This window comes from Pelophylax lessonae (assembly GCF_965119305.1).
Source record: "Pelophylax lessonae genome assembly, chromosome: 7".
Lineage (NCBI taxonomy): Eukaryota > Metazoa > Chordata > Amphibia > Anura > Ranidae > Pelophylax > Pelophylax lessonae.
In genome coordinates, this window is record NC_138774.1 from 178,738,119 (window position 1) to 178,755,876 (window position 17,758).

At 44.9% G+C, this 17,758-nt stretch overlaps 1 protein-coding gene across 2 annotated transcripts in view; it reads right to left on the reverse strand.

The window, feature by feature from the left end:
- Positions 1-13,409, reverse strand: part of LOC309560989 (protein CutA homolog) — a 52,447-nt gene extending 39,038 nt beyond the window's left edge. For both annotated transcript variants that reach the window (XM_082264693.1, XM_082264692.1), the window contains exon 1: positions 13,220-13,409. In XM_082264693.1, the coding sequence (XP_082120819.1) occupies positions 13,220-13,282 (63 nt within the window). In that variant the 5' untranslated portion in view covers positions 13,283-13,409. The remainder of the gene's footprint in view (positions 1-13,219) is intronic.
- Between the last annotated feature and the right edge of the window lie 4,349 nt (positions 13,410-17,758).

A 17,758-nucleotide genomic window follows, 5' to 3' on the forward strand; every position in this document is an offset into this window, starting at 1 on the left:
GAAAAATGAGGTAAACTAGGATTACACCACAGAGGCTGATTCGGAGAAAAGAGTTCCAGTGGTGCAGGTAACAGTGACTCATACCTAGCATAGATCTTAAGGGGGGATTCCAAAAGCGCCGTACCCCCAAGGGAGGCAACAGTGCAGCGGTAAATAAGGTTAGTCAGGGTTTCGTATGAGAAAACCACCGCAGCTTCAGCAGCCATAGCCGGATTGCCCCATTGAGGGAAGAGCCACCCATGGATATATACCAGCTGTGCAGCATAATAATACAGGCGCAAGTTCGGAAGAGCGAGGCTCCCAAGCGCCACTGATTGTTGAAGCGTAGCAATGGAGAGCTGGGGTGCCTTGGTGTACCACAGGAACACAGAAAGAAGAGAGTCAAGCTCCACAAAAAACGTATTCGGTATAAAGACCGGGGAGTTGGCAAAAATATACAAAAACTTAGGTAGCATGACCATTTTAAACAAATTACTCTACCGGTCAGAGTCCATGGCAGATGCTTCCAGTGATCCATTTTAAATTTAAAAAGATCCAAGCATGGAAGGAGATTATTGGCCACATATAGGGAGAGGGGTTGTTGAACCTGAACACCTAAATAAAGGAAGGACATGGTGAGCCACAGAGGGCATCCCTCAGGGAGGGAAAGAGGGGTGTCCACGTTCGCCGGAAACAAACTGGACTTGGTCCAATTAATCCGAAAACTGGAGAAAAACCCAAAGTCCCGAATAAGTTTAAGCACTATAAGTCATAAGTGAGCCAGGAGGGTGAGACAAATAGAGCAACATAGAGTCTCTTAAAATTGTAGATGAGCGATAGCCTCTAATTCCGTGACGGGGTCACTAACGAAGAAAATCAAACAAATGTGTTGTCACTGGTGTGAAAAAGTGCTCAGGGTGGCCTCTTAACAAAAAGTAAATACCAATAGCATCAAAATAAGTGAACCAACGGTGAATAATGACAGTGACACCCTGAAGTGAAGGTGGGTTCTTACCACAAATAAGGGAGAAGTGAGCTGTGACTGAAATACCAAAAAGATCCACTTCCTGGTCAGCTTGGAATGAAAATATTCTCCACTGGGATGGATGGATCAGACGACTCCTTTATTACATGGTTCCGGAGTGCTTCCGGATGTGGGAATGCATGGAAAATCCACCATAAAAAAGGAAATAAATATTTGGGTAACGCACTATCAGTCCCCTCCTCCTTTTTTATGGTGGATTTTCCATGCATTCCCACATCCGGAAGCACTCCGGAACCATGTACTAAAGGAGTCGTCTGATCCATCCATCCATCCCAGTGGAGAATATTTTCATTCCAAGCTGACCAGGAAGTGGATCTTTTTGGTCAAAGCTCACTTCTCCCTTATTTGTGGTAAGAACCCACCTTCACTTCAGGGTGTCGCTGTCATTATTCACCATTGGTTCACTTATTTTGATGCTATTGGGATTTACTTTTTGGTAAAAGGCCACACTGAGCACTTTTTCACACCATTGACAACACATTTGTTTGATTTTCTTTGTTGGTGACCCTGTCACGGAATTAGAGGCTATCACTCATCTACAATTTTAGGAGACTTTTTGTTTCTGCTATAATTATTCACTATTTGTGTTTAAAAATTATATATGGTGATGTGATATGTTTGTTTATTATTTAGGAAGCGCACTTTATAACTGATATTTATTTATTCGTTATATTCTTTTCACTTACTTACCTTATTTCACAGTGCTGCTCCTATTTCATATTTTTTGGTTTTGCGCACCTTTGACTTTCCACTTAAATAGAGCGGTGGACACTAGAAGGGGTGGACACTATCCCCACTATGGATTTAATCACCTTATTAAGATGTAGCGCAAGGATTTTAGTCAATATTTTAAGTTCGACGTTAATGAGCGATATTGGTCGGTAAGAGTCCTAATAGTGTAGGTCCTTATGTGGTTTGGAGATCAGGACAATAAGGGCCTCATGCAACGAATCGGGTAGAGAGCCTGTATCGTAGATTGTCTTGTATAGTAGCAAAAGACAGGGTAAAAGAAGCTCCCTGTGATGTAGATACCACTCCACAGGAAAGCCGTCCGGGCGCGGGGTCTTATGTTTAGGAAAGGTTTTGAGAGCAAAATCTATCTCTCCCAAAGTAAACGGCTCGTCGAGACTCGAGCTCTGGGCCCTGGTGAGGTTGCAAAATGGAATAGAGTCCACATTGTCATACAGCTCCGGGGGCGTATAATGGGCACTAGAAGTATACAATTCAGTATAAAAAAGGTGAAAGGATTGTAGAATATCAGCAGTGGAAGAGCACGATTGCCCGTGACGATCAAAAATGACAGGTATAGTAACCGTTTCCGGAATGAGTCTGGCCAAAAAGGCCAGCAGATGGCCATTCCTGTCCCCAGATTCAAAAATACGCTGAGATTGGTAAAGAAGCCTCTTCTAAAGAAGCCGCTTCTGAGTCTTATCCACCAGGGCGAGCTCATACGCGCGCAGTGCAGCTTTCCACAGCCGACGATTCTCTGGGGTCGGGTCTAAAATATAGACTCGTTCGGATCCACTCAAAGCATCTGCCAGTTCCTCAATATGTGCCGCCACACCTTTCTTAAAAGTAGCGACACTCTTCATATATGCCCCCCTGAGAACAGCCTTAGAAGCATCCCAACAATTTAGATCTGCCACCCCTTCAGCCTTCTCCTCCCAGTAATGGGACAAAGCAGTAGCGCACTCAGCCGACACCATCGGCTCCATAAGCCAATACGGGCTCATACGCCACACTGCCTTTGACGGCTGTCTGGCCACTACCAGGTCCATCGCCAGGGGTGAATGGTCTGAGATCGCCCTCGGCAGGTATTCAACCCAAGTGAGTTTAAAGAGCAGTTCTGAGGTTACAAAGAACCTTGAGAAGGTACCATGAGAGCCGGAGTAGCACAAATATTCCCTTCGCCGGGGATATTTCCAGCGCCAAGCTTCAATCAGACCATATGCGGCTGCCCAGTCGGTCAAGGCCAACGAAGGCCTCGCAGAACCATGGAACCGGTCCAGCAGGGGGTCCAACACTGCATTGAAATCCCCCCCCTATAATTATAGATCCCTGGGCTATCAAGAGCACAGCTCGCATACAGTCATCAAGTGACCAAGCTTCAACAGGCAGAGGGAGATATAAATTAACAATAGTATACAATTGATCTATATATGTCAACACTATGATAACATAGCACCCAGCCCAATCAGTTTTCACTTCCACCACCTGCCTGTACAGGACAGTCCCTAGAAATCAGGGTGGACACACCCCTGGAGTAGGTGGAATTGGTGGCGTGAAAGGCATGAGTAATACGAGGCCTTTTCAACACCCTTGTTTTGGTATCCATCAAATGGGTTTCCTGCAAAAGGAGGATGTTGGCCTTAGTGCGTTTAAAATAGTCAAATACCAGGGACCTCTTAATTTTGGAGTTTAAACCCCTAACATTCCAGGTTAACAGTTTGAGAGTCATAAGTAGGCAATAAAAGACATGAATGAGCAGAATGTCCCAAGGAGGGGTCCCCCATTGGTACAGCCCCACCCATAAGAAACATGAAATACATACCAAGACCTGAGGAGCGCGCAGGCAAGGAACACCCCAGGGGGGGCCCTCCTGGTCCACAACACCGCTAATAACTGACCATAGGAAAATCTGACCACCGCTATAGAATATAAGGCTATGTAGAAAAAAGAAAAACTGACCGTAATAATGACAACATACCACAGAGCTCAGTATTCCTCCCACCACCCACCCAATGGCGCCCTGCCATAAAAACCGTCAGAGAGCTTTAGCCCAAAAACAATAACCGCCCAAAATGGCATAACTACGCCAGAGTGTCCCCAAAAAAAAAAAAAAAAAGGAAAACAAAATGAGAAAAGTGAAACACCCTAAAAAAGAGGGAGAAGAAAAATTGGAGAAGTCCCAGGGAGGTGCCCGGGGGGGGGGGGGGCAAGCCATGTGCTGCTTCTGGGTAGAGGCTGAGTAATCCAGATAGATTGAAATCTTGACACTATTATATTGGAGGTCCAGGGATATTACGGGCAGCTCTCAGAATATTTTCCTTATTCCGGAAATGAAGAAATTTTGCCAACATAGATCTCGGGCGAGCCCCTGGGGGGAGGGGGCGCATGGGGACTTGATGTGCCCTCTCTATGGCAAACAGGGCGGAAAGGTGATCCACTCCAATAACATTCTTTATCCAGGCCTCCAAAAAATCCTCAGCATCCCTGCCCTCAGACTTTTCAGCAAAGCCAATGAAGCGAAGATTGTTTCTAAGCATTCGATCTTCCAGGTCCCCTAATTTATCAGAATGGTCTTTCAAATCCCGCTGCTGATAGCGTACGTCAACATTCAAAGGGTTAAAAGGGTCCTCCATATCACTAATACGCCGTTCAGCAGTAGAAATCCTAGCACAGATTTTTTTGCATTTCATGTTTACCTTTAGAAGGGTCCAGCCGGATAATCTCTATTTGTGTAGTCAGGGCAGCCTGACAAGTATGTATAGCTTCCATAATGTGTTGTAGCGTGAGCCCCTCACAATCAGACTCCCCCACCTCCGCAGTCCCGTCCTGAGTAATAGCAGTGTGAGGCACCCCTCATCCCATGTCCCCTCAGCGTCCCAGAGATCCGGCCCCTCAAGCAGACCCGGGGAAGCAGCGGAAGGTCCACGGGAGGACACAGGAGAGTCCGCAAAATGCTCCTTGATAGTGGCAGGGGGTCGGGGTTTCGGGGGTGCGGTGCCAGGCTTGCCAGAAGGCGCGGGGATCTGCAAATTACCTTGTCCGGTGCGTCCCTGTTTCTCCCTGGGCGGGAGCGCAGGCTGTGAGGACGGTCCTGTGCCATCTTGGGAGGCTTTGCGGCCCGGATTTCGTCCCCATGGTGCCAGCAGCGGGAGATGGTAGGCAGATTGAGGAAGCAGATCTGGGGGATCAAAAGTCAGGACCTGTGCGAGGTTCCCTGTAGGATCTATGGGTGCCGTCGGAGCTCAGAAGCCACGCTGCTTACATCTCGGCCACTAGCCACGCCCTGGTTTTCCCATTTTATGTAATTGTCTGCTAAAGGTCTCTGCTACACTTCAGGGAAAATTAAACATTTATCAGAAAGCTGAGAATTGAGTCAGCCCATATTCCCGATTTCAAAAACTCTGCTTGGGATTTCAGTGCAGCAGGGGCAGAATTGTAAGAATTGTAAGCTTGCTATGAAATATTAGGAACTCGCTGGTTTTTTGGCAGATCAATAAGTATTTTTGTTGTACTTGCAAAGTTTTCAAAGAGAGAAACACGGGGAAATGTATGTGTACTGCATACACCTTAAATCTAACTCCAATAAATGTATTTTTACCCTTTTGGTTTTGAAGACCTGTCTGCTTTTTCCTAGTCAAAATGTAAGGTTTAAAGGATAAGTTCACTTTTTTTGTTGTTGTTGCTTCAGGAGCCTGTAAAGCATTGCACCAGTGATCAGCAGATCGCTGATATAATTTAGGTCTTCTGCAGATCTGTCAGTGTATTGGCTTGCTCATACCTCATACAAGGAAGTAGAGGAAATCCGACAGGAAGAATCAATGAACTATTACAGCGCTCATTGAAAACTACAAGCCGACAGCCGCAAAGGCTTCCAGACCTTGTAGTTTCCATCCACAGAGGTCTGTGAATGGGTGACACGGCCGAATTGGCAGAGCCCAGCGCGGCTGTGTCTTTATTGAATTGTGGCAGCAGACACGAGAAGATTCCCGTTCTGCTGTCACACTGGGGATCTGGGGGGGTTGGTGCATTCATAACATGTTACATGTTACACCCTGAATATGGGTGTAACATGTAACATGTTATAAAAGGTGAACTTATCCTTTAAATTGAAAATTCCAAAGGCATATTATCATTTTTTCCAAGATATTTTTGGTGTGAAGAAATAAACATATTTCTTTCCTATGCCAGAAAATTGCCTCAATAAATAAAATCTGTTGTATTATGAGACTTAAAGCAGAACTTTACCCATAATTACTTGATAAAAAATAATGTTCTTTAGCAAGGAAAATACATTCCACATTAATATGTATGCTACCAAAATTGTGTGGGCTGTAAATTGTCTTCAGCATTTCGCCAATTTATTTTTGCTGGAGCCCATAGCCCCTGGACAGCAGTAAATCATAGAGCGGAAATAAACCTATCAATTTAATGGTTTAATAAAACTGTTAGATCCCTGGAATGCCAGGATTGCTAACTGTCACATTGTGTCCTGTCAACCCATCAAATGGCTGGGGCCATGATCACATGTGCAGCACCATGGCAGTTGCAGAAAGCAGAAGCAGCTTCCTTGGCTGTAAAGAATACAAGGGTTTAATTCCACTTTAACCAGTTGCCGACCACCTGCCACAGTTTTACAGCGGCAAGGTGGCTCAGCTGCGCGAATCGATGCACCTGTACGTCGGTCGCGCATGAGGGTGCGGGTGAGCGTGCGGCGGCACTCGGCGGTGATCAGACTCGCTCCAGAACCGATCACTCGTCTGGTCCAGGCCAATGATTTATGGCCTAGACCTGCTGATTGGTTCTGGCGAATCACAAAATGTCCTGTGCCTATGTAATGTAATCTATGCAATCTCCTCTCCTAGAGCCCTTTTTGGTTCCAGGGTGAGAGGAGAGAGCATCTACCATGAGTACACTAGCACACATAGGAACATTTACCACCCTCTGATCACCCCCCAGTTACCCTTTCACTCCCTGTCACAGTGTCACTATATACAGTACAGTGTACAGATAATTTACTGATCGCTGTAGTGTCAATGGTGACGCCAGTTAGTGGTAGTTAGTGGCTGTCCCAGATAGATATATCCCCTAATAAAGATTTAACCCCCTAATCACCCAAGTTAACCCCTTCACTTCCCTGTCACAGTGTCACTATTATAGTGTACAGATCTTTTTTCTGATCACCGTATTAGTGTCACAGGTGACGTCAGTTAGCGGTAACGTTAGTTAGCGTCACTCCAGGATAGCGTCAGATTGCCCGCCACATATTTAGTAATACATTTTAACCCTTTGATTGCTAGTGACACACACACTAAACACCTCCAATACTAGTATAGTGCCTGAATGGATCATTATTTTTGACCAGATTAGAATTATACTAGTGTCCCCAATAGTTTAGTATAGTGTTCCCAAAACGAAGCGTTAGCAGAATCAGCCCATACACCTGCTAGCATGTGCATTTAGCCCCTCTGTCCAGCCCCCAATAAGTGCAGTATCAGCATATCACTGTCACTTCCGATACACAGCACACCAAACACAGCATTAGCAGAGTCAGGCGTGATCTCTGCTAGCGCTAGCAGTTACATTTTTTGGTAGCGGTTCAAACAGTCCTTGACAACCAGATGCTTTTTTACTTGTGAGTCACACTAGGTACCTTCATTACTAGTACAGTGTCTGAATGGATCAATATCTTTGATCTGATCAGAACTATACTAGCGTCCCCCAAAGTTTAGTGTTCCCAAAATGCAGCATTAGCAGGATTAGCCACGAAACCTGCAAGCACCTGCGTTTAGCCCATCTGCCCATCCCAAATGTGCAGTAATCAACAGATTACTGTCACTTCCAATACACAACAAACAAAACTGCAGCATTAGCAGAGTCAGGCCTGATCTCTTCTAGCACTAGCAGTTTTTTTTTTGTAGCGATTCAAACAGTCCTCGACAACCAGGTGCTTTTTTACCTGTGAGTCACACTAGGTACCTGTAAATTTATTGGCCAAAATGTCAAACGAAAGGTACACTGGTGAAGAGGCCTACACAATGCTAAGCATTACAGATGAGAGCAATGGGGAAGCCTCACTGTCAGAATCTAGCTCAGTATTCAAACCTGTGAAGAGCAGCGGCACCCTGATAGATAGCTCTGACAACAGGGTAGGGGTCCCTGCAAAGGTCAGGCATACCCAATCCCGTTCTTCTGTTGCTGAGGTGCAACAATCGCATAGTTTCGTATACAGCAGTGTGTCGGTACTAGTGCCACTCAACCTTCTGGTGAACTGGCAAGCACCAGTGGCCTAGTACATCCTGGTCATAGACAAACCAGCTCTGCAGAAACACTGGGTGACATGGCGAGTCCCATAAGTGCAGTTCAAGTTGGTGCGGTGACTAGCACAAGTAGTGTCCCGCAGCCACCAAGAATTAGAAAAAAGGCCTGTAGAGCCCATAGTGTCCTTCCTGATGCGCTTGCAAATCCTGATTGAGAGCCCACCACTTCTGCAGTACCCGTACTTCCCCCATTCACTGCCCAACCTGGAATTCAGGTGGAAACAGCCGATTTTACTCCCTTTGGTTTTTATGAGCTGTTTTTTACAGAAGATCTGTACAGATGTATTGTGGCCCAAAGAAATTTATATGTTGATCAATTTATCGCCGCAAACCCAAATTTGACCCTTGTCAGAGACTTTGCAAGGAAACGTATCACTTTTTCTGAATTTAAAACCCTACTGGGCCTCTCCCTCATCATGGGCATTACTAAAAAGAGTGAGTTGCGGTCATATTAATCCAGTGACCCAATTCATCATCAGGGGCTGACTGGCAACTTTCGGCCCAGGGGGCAAGTACAAAAAAGAGGCCCATGGTGCATGGCCCCCTCCCACCCTCCCTCTTCCCAGCCTCCTCCTCACCCCCATTCCAGGCTGATGCCCTGCTCCAGATACTCTCTACTCACCGAGCCAAATCCGGGTTCCCAATCTGGCCAGCAGGGAGGAGCTGGGACAGCCCAGACAGGACTGGCCGGGGGGAGGAGAGTCTCCATTGGGGCATTGAACTGGCCAACGTTCAGGCACAGCTTAGACCATCCATGCTCGGTGGGGGAGCCTGTGCTCTGCCCTTATCTTCATTCTACACTGGGGACTTTTACTTCTCTTCGCCAGGAATCCTTTAGGCATGTCTGTGGCAAAAGCAGTGCAGCCTTTTTATGGGAAATTGCCCCTCTGCCCCCTGGCCCAGTCCTCCCCTGTTCATCATATGCCCATATTCTCTGCTGCTATGGCCAGGACTAGATACGAGCAAATCTTGCGATTCATGCATTTCAATGACAATGAACTCAGTCGTCTTTGGGGTGATCCTGGATTTGACTGGCTCCACAAAATTCGGCCCCTCGTAAATCACTTCAACCAAAAATTTGCAGCCTTGTATATGCCCCAACAAGCTGTCTGCATTGATGAGTCCATGATTAAATTGCCGGGCCGCCTTGTTTTCAAACAGTTTCTCCCCAGCAAGCGTGCCAGATATGGGGGGTCAAGATGTATAAGCTCTGTGACAGGGCAACAGGCTATACATGTAGTTTCCGGATTTACAAGGGAAAAGATAGTAGTGTGGAGTCCCCCGACTGCCCAGACTACATAGAGAGCAGCGACAAGATTGTTTGGGACTTGGTGTCACTCTTATTCGGAAAGGGGTACCATTTTTACATGGTCAATTATTACACAAGCGTGCCACTTTTTAGTCACCTTTTTGATTCTAGAATTGGTGCATGTGGCACAGTAAAGTGGAGGGGACACATTGAATGTTTTCGTTCTGTCTTCCATTCACGCAGATACGACTGTCCAAATAACAGCAGCGACTGGTGTTGTTGAGAAGCCCCTGTGTGTCCAAGAATACAACCGTAACATGGGAGGGGCGGACTTCAACGACCAGATGATGGTGCCATACTTAATTGCCCATAAGACTATACACTGGTACAAGTTAGTGTCTGTATACTTATTCCAACTGGCTCTGATGAACGCTTATGTGCTATACAAAGCGTCAGGAAGAAGTGGATCCTTCGTAATATTCCAGGAAGAGATCATCACAGCCCTTCTGTATCTAGAAGGTGCTGTGGCCCAAATTCCCAATCTAGAAGCAGTGAGCCAGCTGCATGAGAGGCATTTTCCGGATGTCCTCCCTGGTACCTCCACCCACAGAGCACCCCAAAGAAGATGCTGTGTCTGTATAAAATGCGGGTATAGGCGTGACACTTGCTATTTTTGTCCCTCCTGTCCTGGCCAACTTGGTCTCTGCAACAGGGACTGTTTCCGTTGCTACCACACACTAGTAGAGTTTTAGTATAGGGTACAGCTAGGCACAGTCTAGGGCACACTTTCACACAAGGTCTCAATAGATGTTAGATGGCTATCGCATTTTGAGAGACCCCAGCCTGGAACGTTTAAAGTTTTTTACAGTTACAAAAAAGTGTAAAAAAAAAAAGAAAGTTACAAAAAAAAAAAATAATAATAAAAAAAAAAAAATGAAAAAATAAAAAAGCCAAGAATAGTTGTTAATTTTTTTTTAGTTAATTTTCTGTTCTTACTGTTTTACTATACTTTATAATATACTGTTATACTGTAATGTTTTATTGTTACTGTTTTTCATTGTTAACCATAGTTAGCTTTGAAGATACCACCATTCTACTGTTTTACGATACTGTATACAATTATAATGTAATGTTTTATTGTTGCTGTGTTTTTCATTGTTAACCATAGTTTGCTTTGCAGATACCACCATTCTACTGTTTTACTGTACTGTATACTATTATAATGTAATGTTTTATTGTTAGTGGGTTTTTTATTGGTAACCATAGTTTGCTTTGCAGATACTGCCATTCTACTGTTTTACTGTACTGTATACTATTATATTGTAATGTTTTATTGCTACTGTGTTTTATTGTTGACCATTGTTTGCTTTGCAGGTACGCCCATCAGCTGCAGCACTGATTTGTTTATCCTGCAAGCAACAGCGTTTGCTCCCAGCATAAACGTAAATCAATGATTGCAGCGCTGTAGGAGGTGATTCCCCCCCCCCCCCCGCAATTTAAAAAGAGAGTATACAGTAAACCCCCGCTCCATCGTGGTTCAGTTTTTGCGGTCCCGGTATATTGCGTTTTTTTTTGTACTGCTATTTTACTATATAAATCATTAAAAATGAAATATTTTTGTGTTTTCCAAAGCTCTTGCTATGTCTCTCAGTATCTTTTATGTGTTTAAATGAGTTTCTATTGTTTTAAAAGTGTGTTTAAAGACCTTAAAATGCTTTTACACGTACAGTGACAGTAAAAAAAACATGCCTACAATGCATTTTAATAGGGTTTTTCTATTTTGCGGATTTTCACTTTTCGCGTCTGGGTCCGGAACGTAACCCCCACAATGGAGGGGGGTTTACTGTATATGACGAAGCATAGGGGATGGGGGTAGACACAGAGGGTGAATCTCCCCTATGCTTCACCATATATTTTTTAACACTTTTCGTGGCAGAGATTTCTTCATCAAAATTAACTGATGTGAATGGAGGAATCTGTTATGGGCTGAATGAGAAAAAAGACCATTGCATGTATGCTCATCAATAGAAGTGGGTGGATGCTGGGAGGTCTATCGGGGGGCATACCACACACTTTCTGGCAGAGATTTCATCATCCACATCATTCAATGTGAATAGAGGAATCTGTTAGGTTATCTTTTTTTGTTCAGCCCACAGGCTGCATGAATATAAAAGAACCTTACAATATATGCCCAACAAGGACCAGCAACATCCTGGTACGTTGTTGGGCTTTGAGTGGTCATATTGGGATGATGCCTGCAGGTTAAGGCATCATCATGGTATAGTTTTTTGTAGCCAGTGGTCCGTTTTCATGTAAAAGCAATCCTAGTGGCTAATTAGCCGCTAGACTGCTTTTACAAGCAATGGGAGGGGACTCCCCCCCTTTCCTGCTGCCTTCCACTGTTTTATCGGGCTTTCCTGTGCCACTGGATAACCCAAGACTGCAGTCGCTGGTTCAATCCACTGACCATAGAGCTGATTGGAGACCAGAATGGCTTCAATTATCTCTTTGGCTTAAGATACCGGAAGTAACGAGCATTTAATGACTTTAGTTTTACCAGATATAAACAGCACCATTGGGAAAGCATCTTATCACACCAATCTTGGTGTGGTCAGATGCTTTAAGAGCAGAATAGACCCCTTTTTTTTTAAAAAAGAATACCTGTCACTGCTTATTGCTATCATAGGGGATATTTATATTCCTTGTGATAATAAAAATGATAGAAAAAAAAATGAAAAGGAAGGCTTTAAAATAAAAAAGCAAAATAAATAAGAATACAAAAATAAAATAAAATGAAAGCACCCCTGTTCCCCCGTGTTTGTGCGCAAAGTAGAACGCAAGCATCAGTCTCGTGTCATATGTAAAAAGCAATTCCACCATGCATGTGAGGTATCGCCATCAACAACAGATCAAGGGCAGTAACTCTAGCAGTGGACCTCCTCTGTAAATCCAAAGTGGTAACCTGTAAAGGCTTTTAAAAATGTACATAGTTTGTCCCTGCTGCACGTGCGCAATTTTAAAGCATGTCATGTTTGGTATCTCTGTACTCTGCATAAGATCATCTTTTATTGGTCAATATATAGTGTATTTGAGTAATAAATAAAAAAAAAAAGTGTTTTTTTTTCCGAAAATATTGCGCTTTGAAAATCTCTGCGCAAATACTGTGTGAAAAAAAAAATTGCAACACCCACCATTTTATTCTGTAGGGCCCCTGCTTTAAAAATATATATAATGTTTGGGGGTTCAAAGAGCCGTATTACAAATACACAGTGCAGAATAGCTTATGAACCTGCCACCTTTTGCATGGGAAAACTATGCTTCTACAGGTGTCCCATTCTATGCCTGTCACTGCATTCCAGTTTTGCCTGTGGAATCATCCTTTCTGAATAGTAACAGCTGAATCAGCAGAAGCCCCAAATATCCCAAATCCAAAAATGTTATCACAACTTTCCATCCTACTTTCTAACTGTGTATTAAACATGAAAATATGCAGAGAATGTACTAACCCAGTGTGTAATAATTGTAATCTGTACTGAAGTTTAATATCCAGCAACACACAGCGCCATAATTGGGTAAAGGTAACCCTTGTGTGCGCACAATGGATTCTGTGTGCCTGCGACTATCCAACTCGGTGCCCACTGCAGGGTTGAGTTAGGACACTAGACGCCCCCAAACCACCTGTCAGATGGAATTTCTTTATCTTCATCTCCACATTAATGATTTATATATTACAGACAGTGTGGAGGTACCATGCCTGGAAAAGGAATTGGAGAAGTCTGAAAAGTTGGCATTTTAAATCTGTTCAATGAACTATATTACTTTATTGCTACATTTTCAGTTTTAATCTTTTCTATACTTGTACAGCAATCTAAACTTAGAGATGTGAATAAAATCACTCACCAGCAGCACGATCATCCAGCCTGGGCGATGCCAGTTCTGGGGAGGTGACCAGCACCCCGTCATTCTTTACCGTCTCCTGCCACGAGTTCCTTCATGACCCAGGATGGTGGTGAGAAAAGGGAGGAGGGAGGTGAGTCCTGTGTGCCAGCCTGAGCATAAGCTGGGTCTGTGCCTGTGAAATATGTGAGTCCTCCCCTCTCTCTCTGTTTCTCTTCTCCATCTCTATTTCTGTCTCTCTCTTATTCCATCCCCCATCTATTTTTCCCTTTCCTTCTCTCAGCCTCATTTACTTAAAGTGGAACACCAGCCAAAATGTGCTTTTAGTTTTGGACAGAATGGGAAAGGATTAGAAACTCTGACAGATGTTTTCTGCTTTTAGTTTCCTCTTTGTTTTTTTTCTCTTCAATTCCTGTGTGGTCACTGGGACAGGAAGTGAACAGAATCTCTCCAGCAGAGATACATCAATGGAAACCACCATGATCACTCTATCCAAATTTAAATCCAAAATAGCTGGAGTTCCACTTCAAGGTTCTTCTCCCTACCTCACCAATCACTTAAATACACAGCTACTATACTTTGACACATATAAATTCACATTGCTGCATTTGGATCGGTTTGTGAAAGGGTTAAACAAAAGCTTGCTGAAATCTTGGAGAAGTATTGGATGATGTTGCTCAGTTTCTAGATTAAAAGAGTCAGTTGGATTGGGAAAAAATTATATACTTTATATACACTCACCAGCTACTTTAGTAGGTACACCTGTTCCAATGCTTGGTAACACAAATTGCTAATCAGCCAATTATTTGGCAGCAACTCAATACATTTGGGGCATCTAGACGTGGTGAAGATGACTTGAAGTTCAGTCCAAGCATAAGAATGGGGAAGAAATGGAATTTAAGTGACTTTGAATGTAGCATGGTTGTTTGTGTCAGACAGGCTGGTCTGAGTATTTCAAAAACTGCTCATCTACTGGGATTTTCACACACAACCATCTCTAGGGTTTACAGAGAATGGTCCGAAAAAGAAAAAAAATCCAGCGAGCGGCAGTTGTGTGAAGGAAAATGCCTTGTTAATGTCAGAGGTCAGAGGAGAATGGGCAGACTGGTTTGAGATGATAGAAAGGCAGCAGTAACTCAAATAACCACTCGTTAAAACCAAGGTATGCAGAATACTATATCTGAATGCACAACACATTGAATGGGGCTACAGCAGAAGAAGACCACACCGGGCGTAACTCCTGTCAGCTAAGAACAGGGAACTGAGGCTACAATTCGCACAGGCTCACCAAAATTGGACAATAGAAGATTGGAAAACCGTTGCCTGGTCTGATGAGTATCAATTGCAGCTGCGACACTCAGATGGTAGGGTCAGAATTTGACATAAACAACATGAAAGCATGGATCCATCCTACCTTGTATCAACAGTTCAGGCTGGAGGTGTAATGATGGGGGGATATTTTTTTGGCACACTTTGTGCCCCTTAGTACCAATTGAGCATTGTTTAAATGCCACGGCCTACCTGAGTATTGTTGCTGACCATGTCCATCCCTTTATAAATTCAGTGGACCCATCTTCATATAACTCCTTCCAGCAGAATAATGCACCATGTCACAAAGATCAAATCATCTGGAAATCAAGAAATCAAACTAGTTTCTTTAACATGACAATTAGTTCACTGTACTCCAATGGCTACACAGTCACCAGATCTCTATCCAATAGAGCATCTTTGGGATGTGGTAGAACGGGAGATTCATATCGTGGGTGTGCAGCCGACATATCCGCAGCAACTGCGTGATGCTATCATGTCAATATTAGAGATCGACCGATTATCGGCAACACCGATATATCGGGGGCCGATATGCACTTTCCCCGATATATCGTAATTGGCCTTTGGATTACCGATATATATTTTCATGACATCATCGCGTATGTTGTGCCACGCGCCTCCGCGCACTGGGCAGCTCTTAGGCCACCTCCTTCAGCCTCGTTACAGTGTGTTTTACCCACCGCAGCCACACTGGAGTCTGCATGCTGCACAGTCAGTCGGTCGGGGGACAGTGAGTGATCTAGTAGTTCTTCAAAATCACAGTGACCAGTGACAGCCTGACACACGTTCTGTAACACAGCCGCTGCGGCTACCCACCTGCCCGGTACCAGCCGGCAAGCACCCAGTCCCACACACCCACTGTGTACCAGCTAGCCAGCCGAAGGGCTTGGGCCTGTACGTGCCAGCCACTCACCACACATTGTGCCAGCCAGCCACAAAAGGGTGCCAGTCAGCCAACCACCAAAGGGTGCCAGCCAGCCACCAAAGGTTGACAGCCAACCACCCACCCGGTGCCAGCCAGTCATCCATCCAGCCACGAAAGGGTGCCCAGCCAGCCATCAAAGGGTGCCAGCCAGCCACCACAGGGTGCCATTGCCAGCCAGCCTTGAAAGGGTGCCAGCCAACCACGAAAAGGTGCCAGCCAGCCACCAAAGGGTGCCAGCCAGCCAGCAAAGGGTGACAGCCAGCCAGCCACCATAGGGTGCCACTGCCAGCCAGCCACCAAAGGGTGCCAGCCAGCCACCAACCACAGGGTGCCAGCCAGCCACCCACCACAGGTTACCAGCCACCCACCACAGGGTGCTAGCCAGCCACCCACCACAGGGTACTAGCCAGCCAGCCAGCCACCACATGGTGCCAGCTAGCCAGACACCCACCCACCCACCACAGGGTGCCAATCAGCCACCCACCACAGGGTGTCAGCCAGACAGCCACACACCAGAGTGTGCCAGCCAGACAGCCACCCACCACAGGGTGCCAGCCAGCTACCCACCACAGGGTGCCAGCCAGCCACCCATCACAGGGTGCCAGACAGCCAGCCACCCACCCACCACAGGGTGACAGCCAGACAGCCACCCACCACAGGGTGCCAGCCACCCACCACAGGGTGCCAGCCAGCCAGCCACCCACCACAGGGTGCCAGCTAGCCAGCCACCCACCAGAGTGTGCCAGCCAGACAGCCACCCACCACAGGGTGCCAGCCAGCCACCCACCACAGGGTGCCAGCCAGCCACCCACCACAGGGTGCCAGACAGCCAGCCACCCACCACAGGGTGTCAGCCAGACAGCCACCCACCACAGGGTGCCAGCCAGCCACCACAGGGTGCCAGACAGACATTTTGTTTTAGCCTATATTAGTGTCTTTCTTGTTTCAATGGAGATGGATGGAGATAGAAAAATTAAAAGTGTGGTCTGGGACTATTTCTCTTTCCCATTCTCCAGGAAAATCAGCAGCACTGTGCAACACTTGTAAAAACAATGTAAGCATGGGATTAATAACTGCAAAAACCAAATATACGTCAAATCTTTGGGCCCATCTAAGAGTTCATCATGTTGAATTGTATAATGCAGGACAGAAAAAAACAAAATGAATCACAAGGTGAAACATCCCTATCCCAGGCAACAATAACAGATAGGTTTCAGAAAAAAACAGGTGGCAAAAATCCCAAATATTAAAAACAGGGATGACCAGCGCTATGGAGTGTATAAAGCAACGAATGGAGAATCAAGTAAAATAGGTGTAAGCTGCCACCAACCAACCCCTGAATAACAGGGGTTGAAATATGGAATAAAAGGAAAAAGGTTGGTAAAGGGCGCTACCTATGACTATGTTTTTAAAAGGTACTTAATATAGGTTGTGTATGAAACAAGTGGTGATATTAAATTATTATAAAGTGCACAAGTGCCAGTATACCCCCATAATCAAAGGGTAAAAATCACAATTCCCCAATAGGTGCTCAATATACAAAAAGGTGTACCGTGAACAGAATGAGGTGCAATAGGCAATACATTCGGCAAAAGTGCATGAGTGGTGATAAATTTTATTATAAATAGTAAATACTATATGGTGCAAGTGTTCAAATTCCAATATTAGATTAAAGATGCACAGGTTAAAATACAAAAATTAAAGTAAAATTCATATACATATTTATATTTTCTAAAAAATGAATGGTGACAAAATAAATAAAATTAGGAAAGGAAAGGATCCTTCCTAAAAGTGCTGTGTGCAATGTTCGTAGAAAAATTGTTCCAGTGAATAAAGGAAAAGAAAAGTGCTTTCACCTGTGAAGACCACTAGGTGTCGCACTACTAATACAACCTGTTAGTGTGTAGTATGATGGGATTAAAACAGGCTGATATATCCAGGGGCCCCCTCCGATCTGGATGAGCAAGTATTCATACGATCTGTGTGCTTAAACGTAAGGGAAGTCCCATGGTATAATGTGCAAGGTAATCGGACAAACAATAGTATAGACTCACGGTGTAGGCTGGTCGAGATCAGTAAGATAGCCGGGAAGCTTCCGCGTTCCACGGCTCAGGCTCCGAGACCGGAAGTGACGTTTGACGTTTGGAGTCTAACTGAAATGCTGCAAAAGATTCACCAAAAGGTCGTTGACAAAGACTATGCTGCAACCAGAGAATGCTGGCAACTCACTGATTGCTGGTCAGGACAAGCAGAATCACTAATGAGTCTTTCATGCCACTTCATTGACA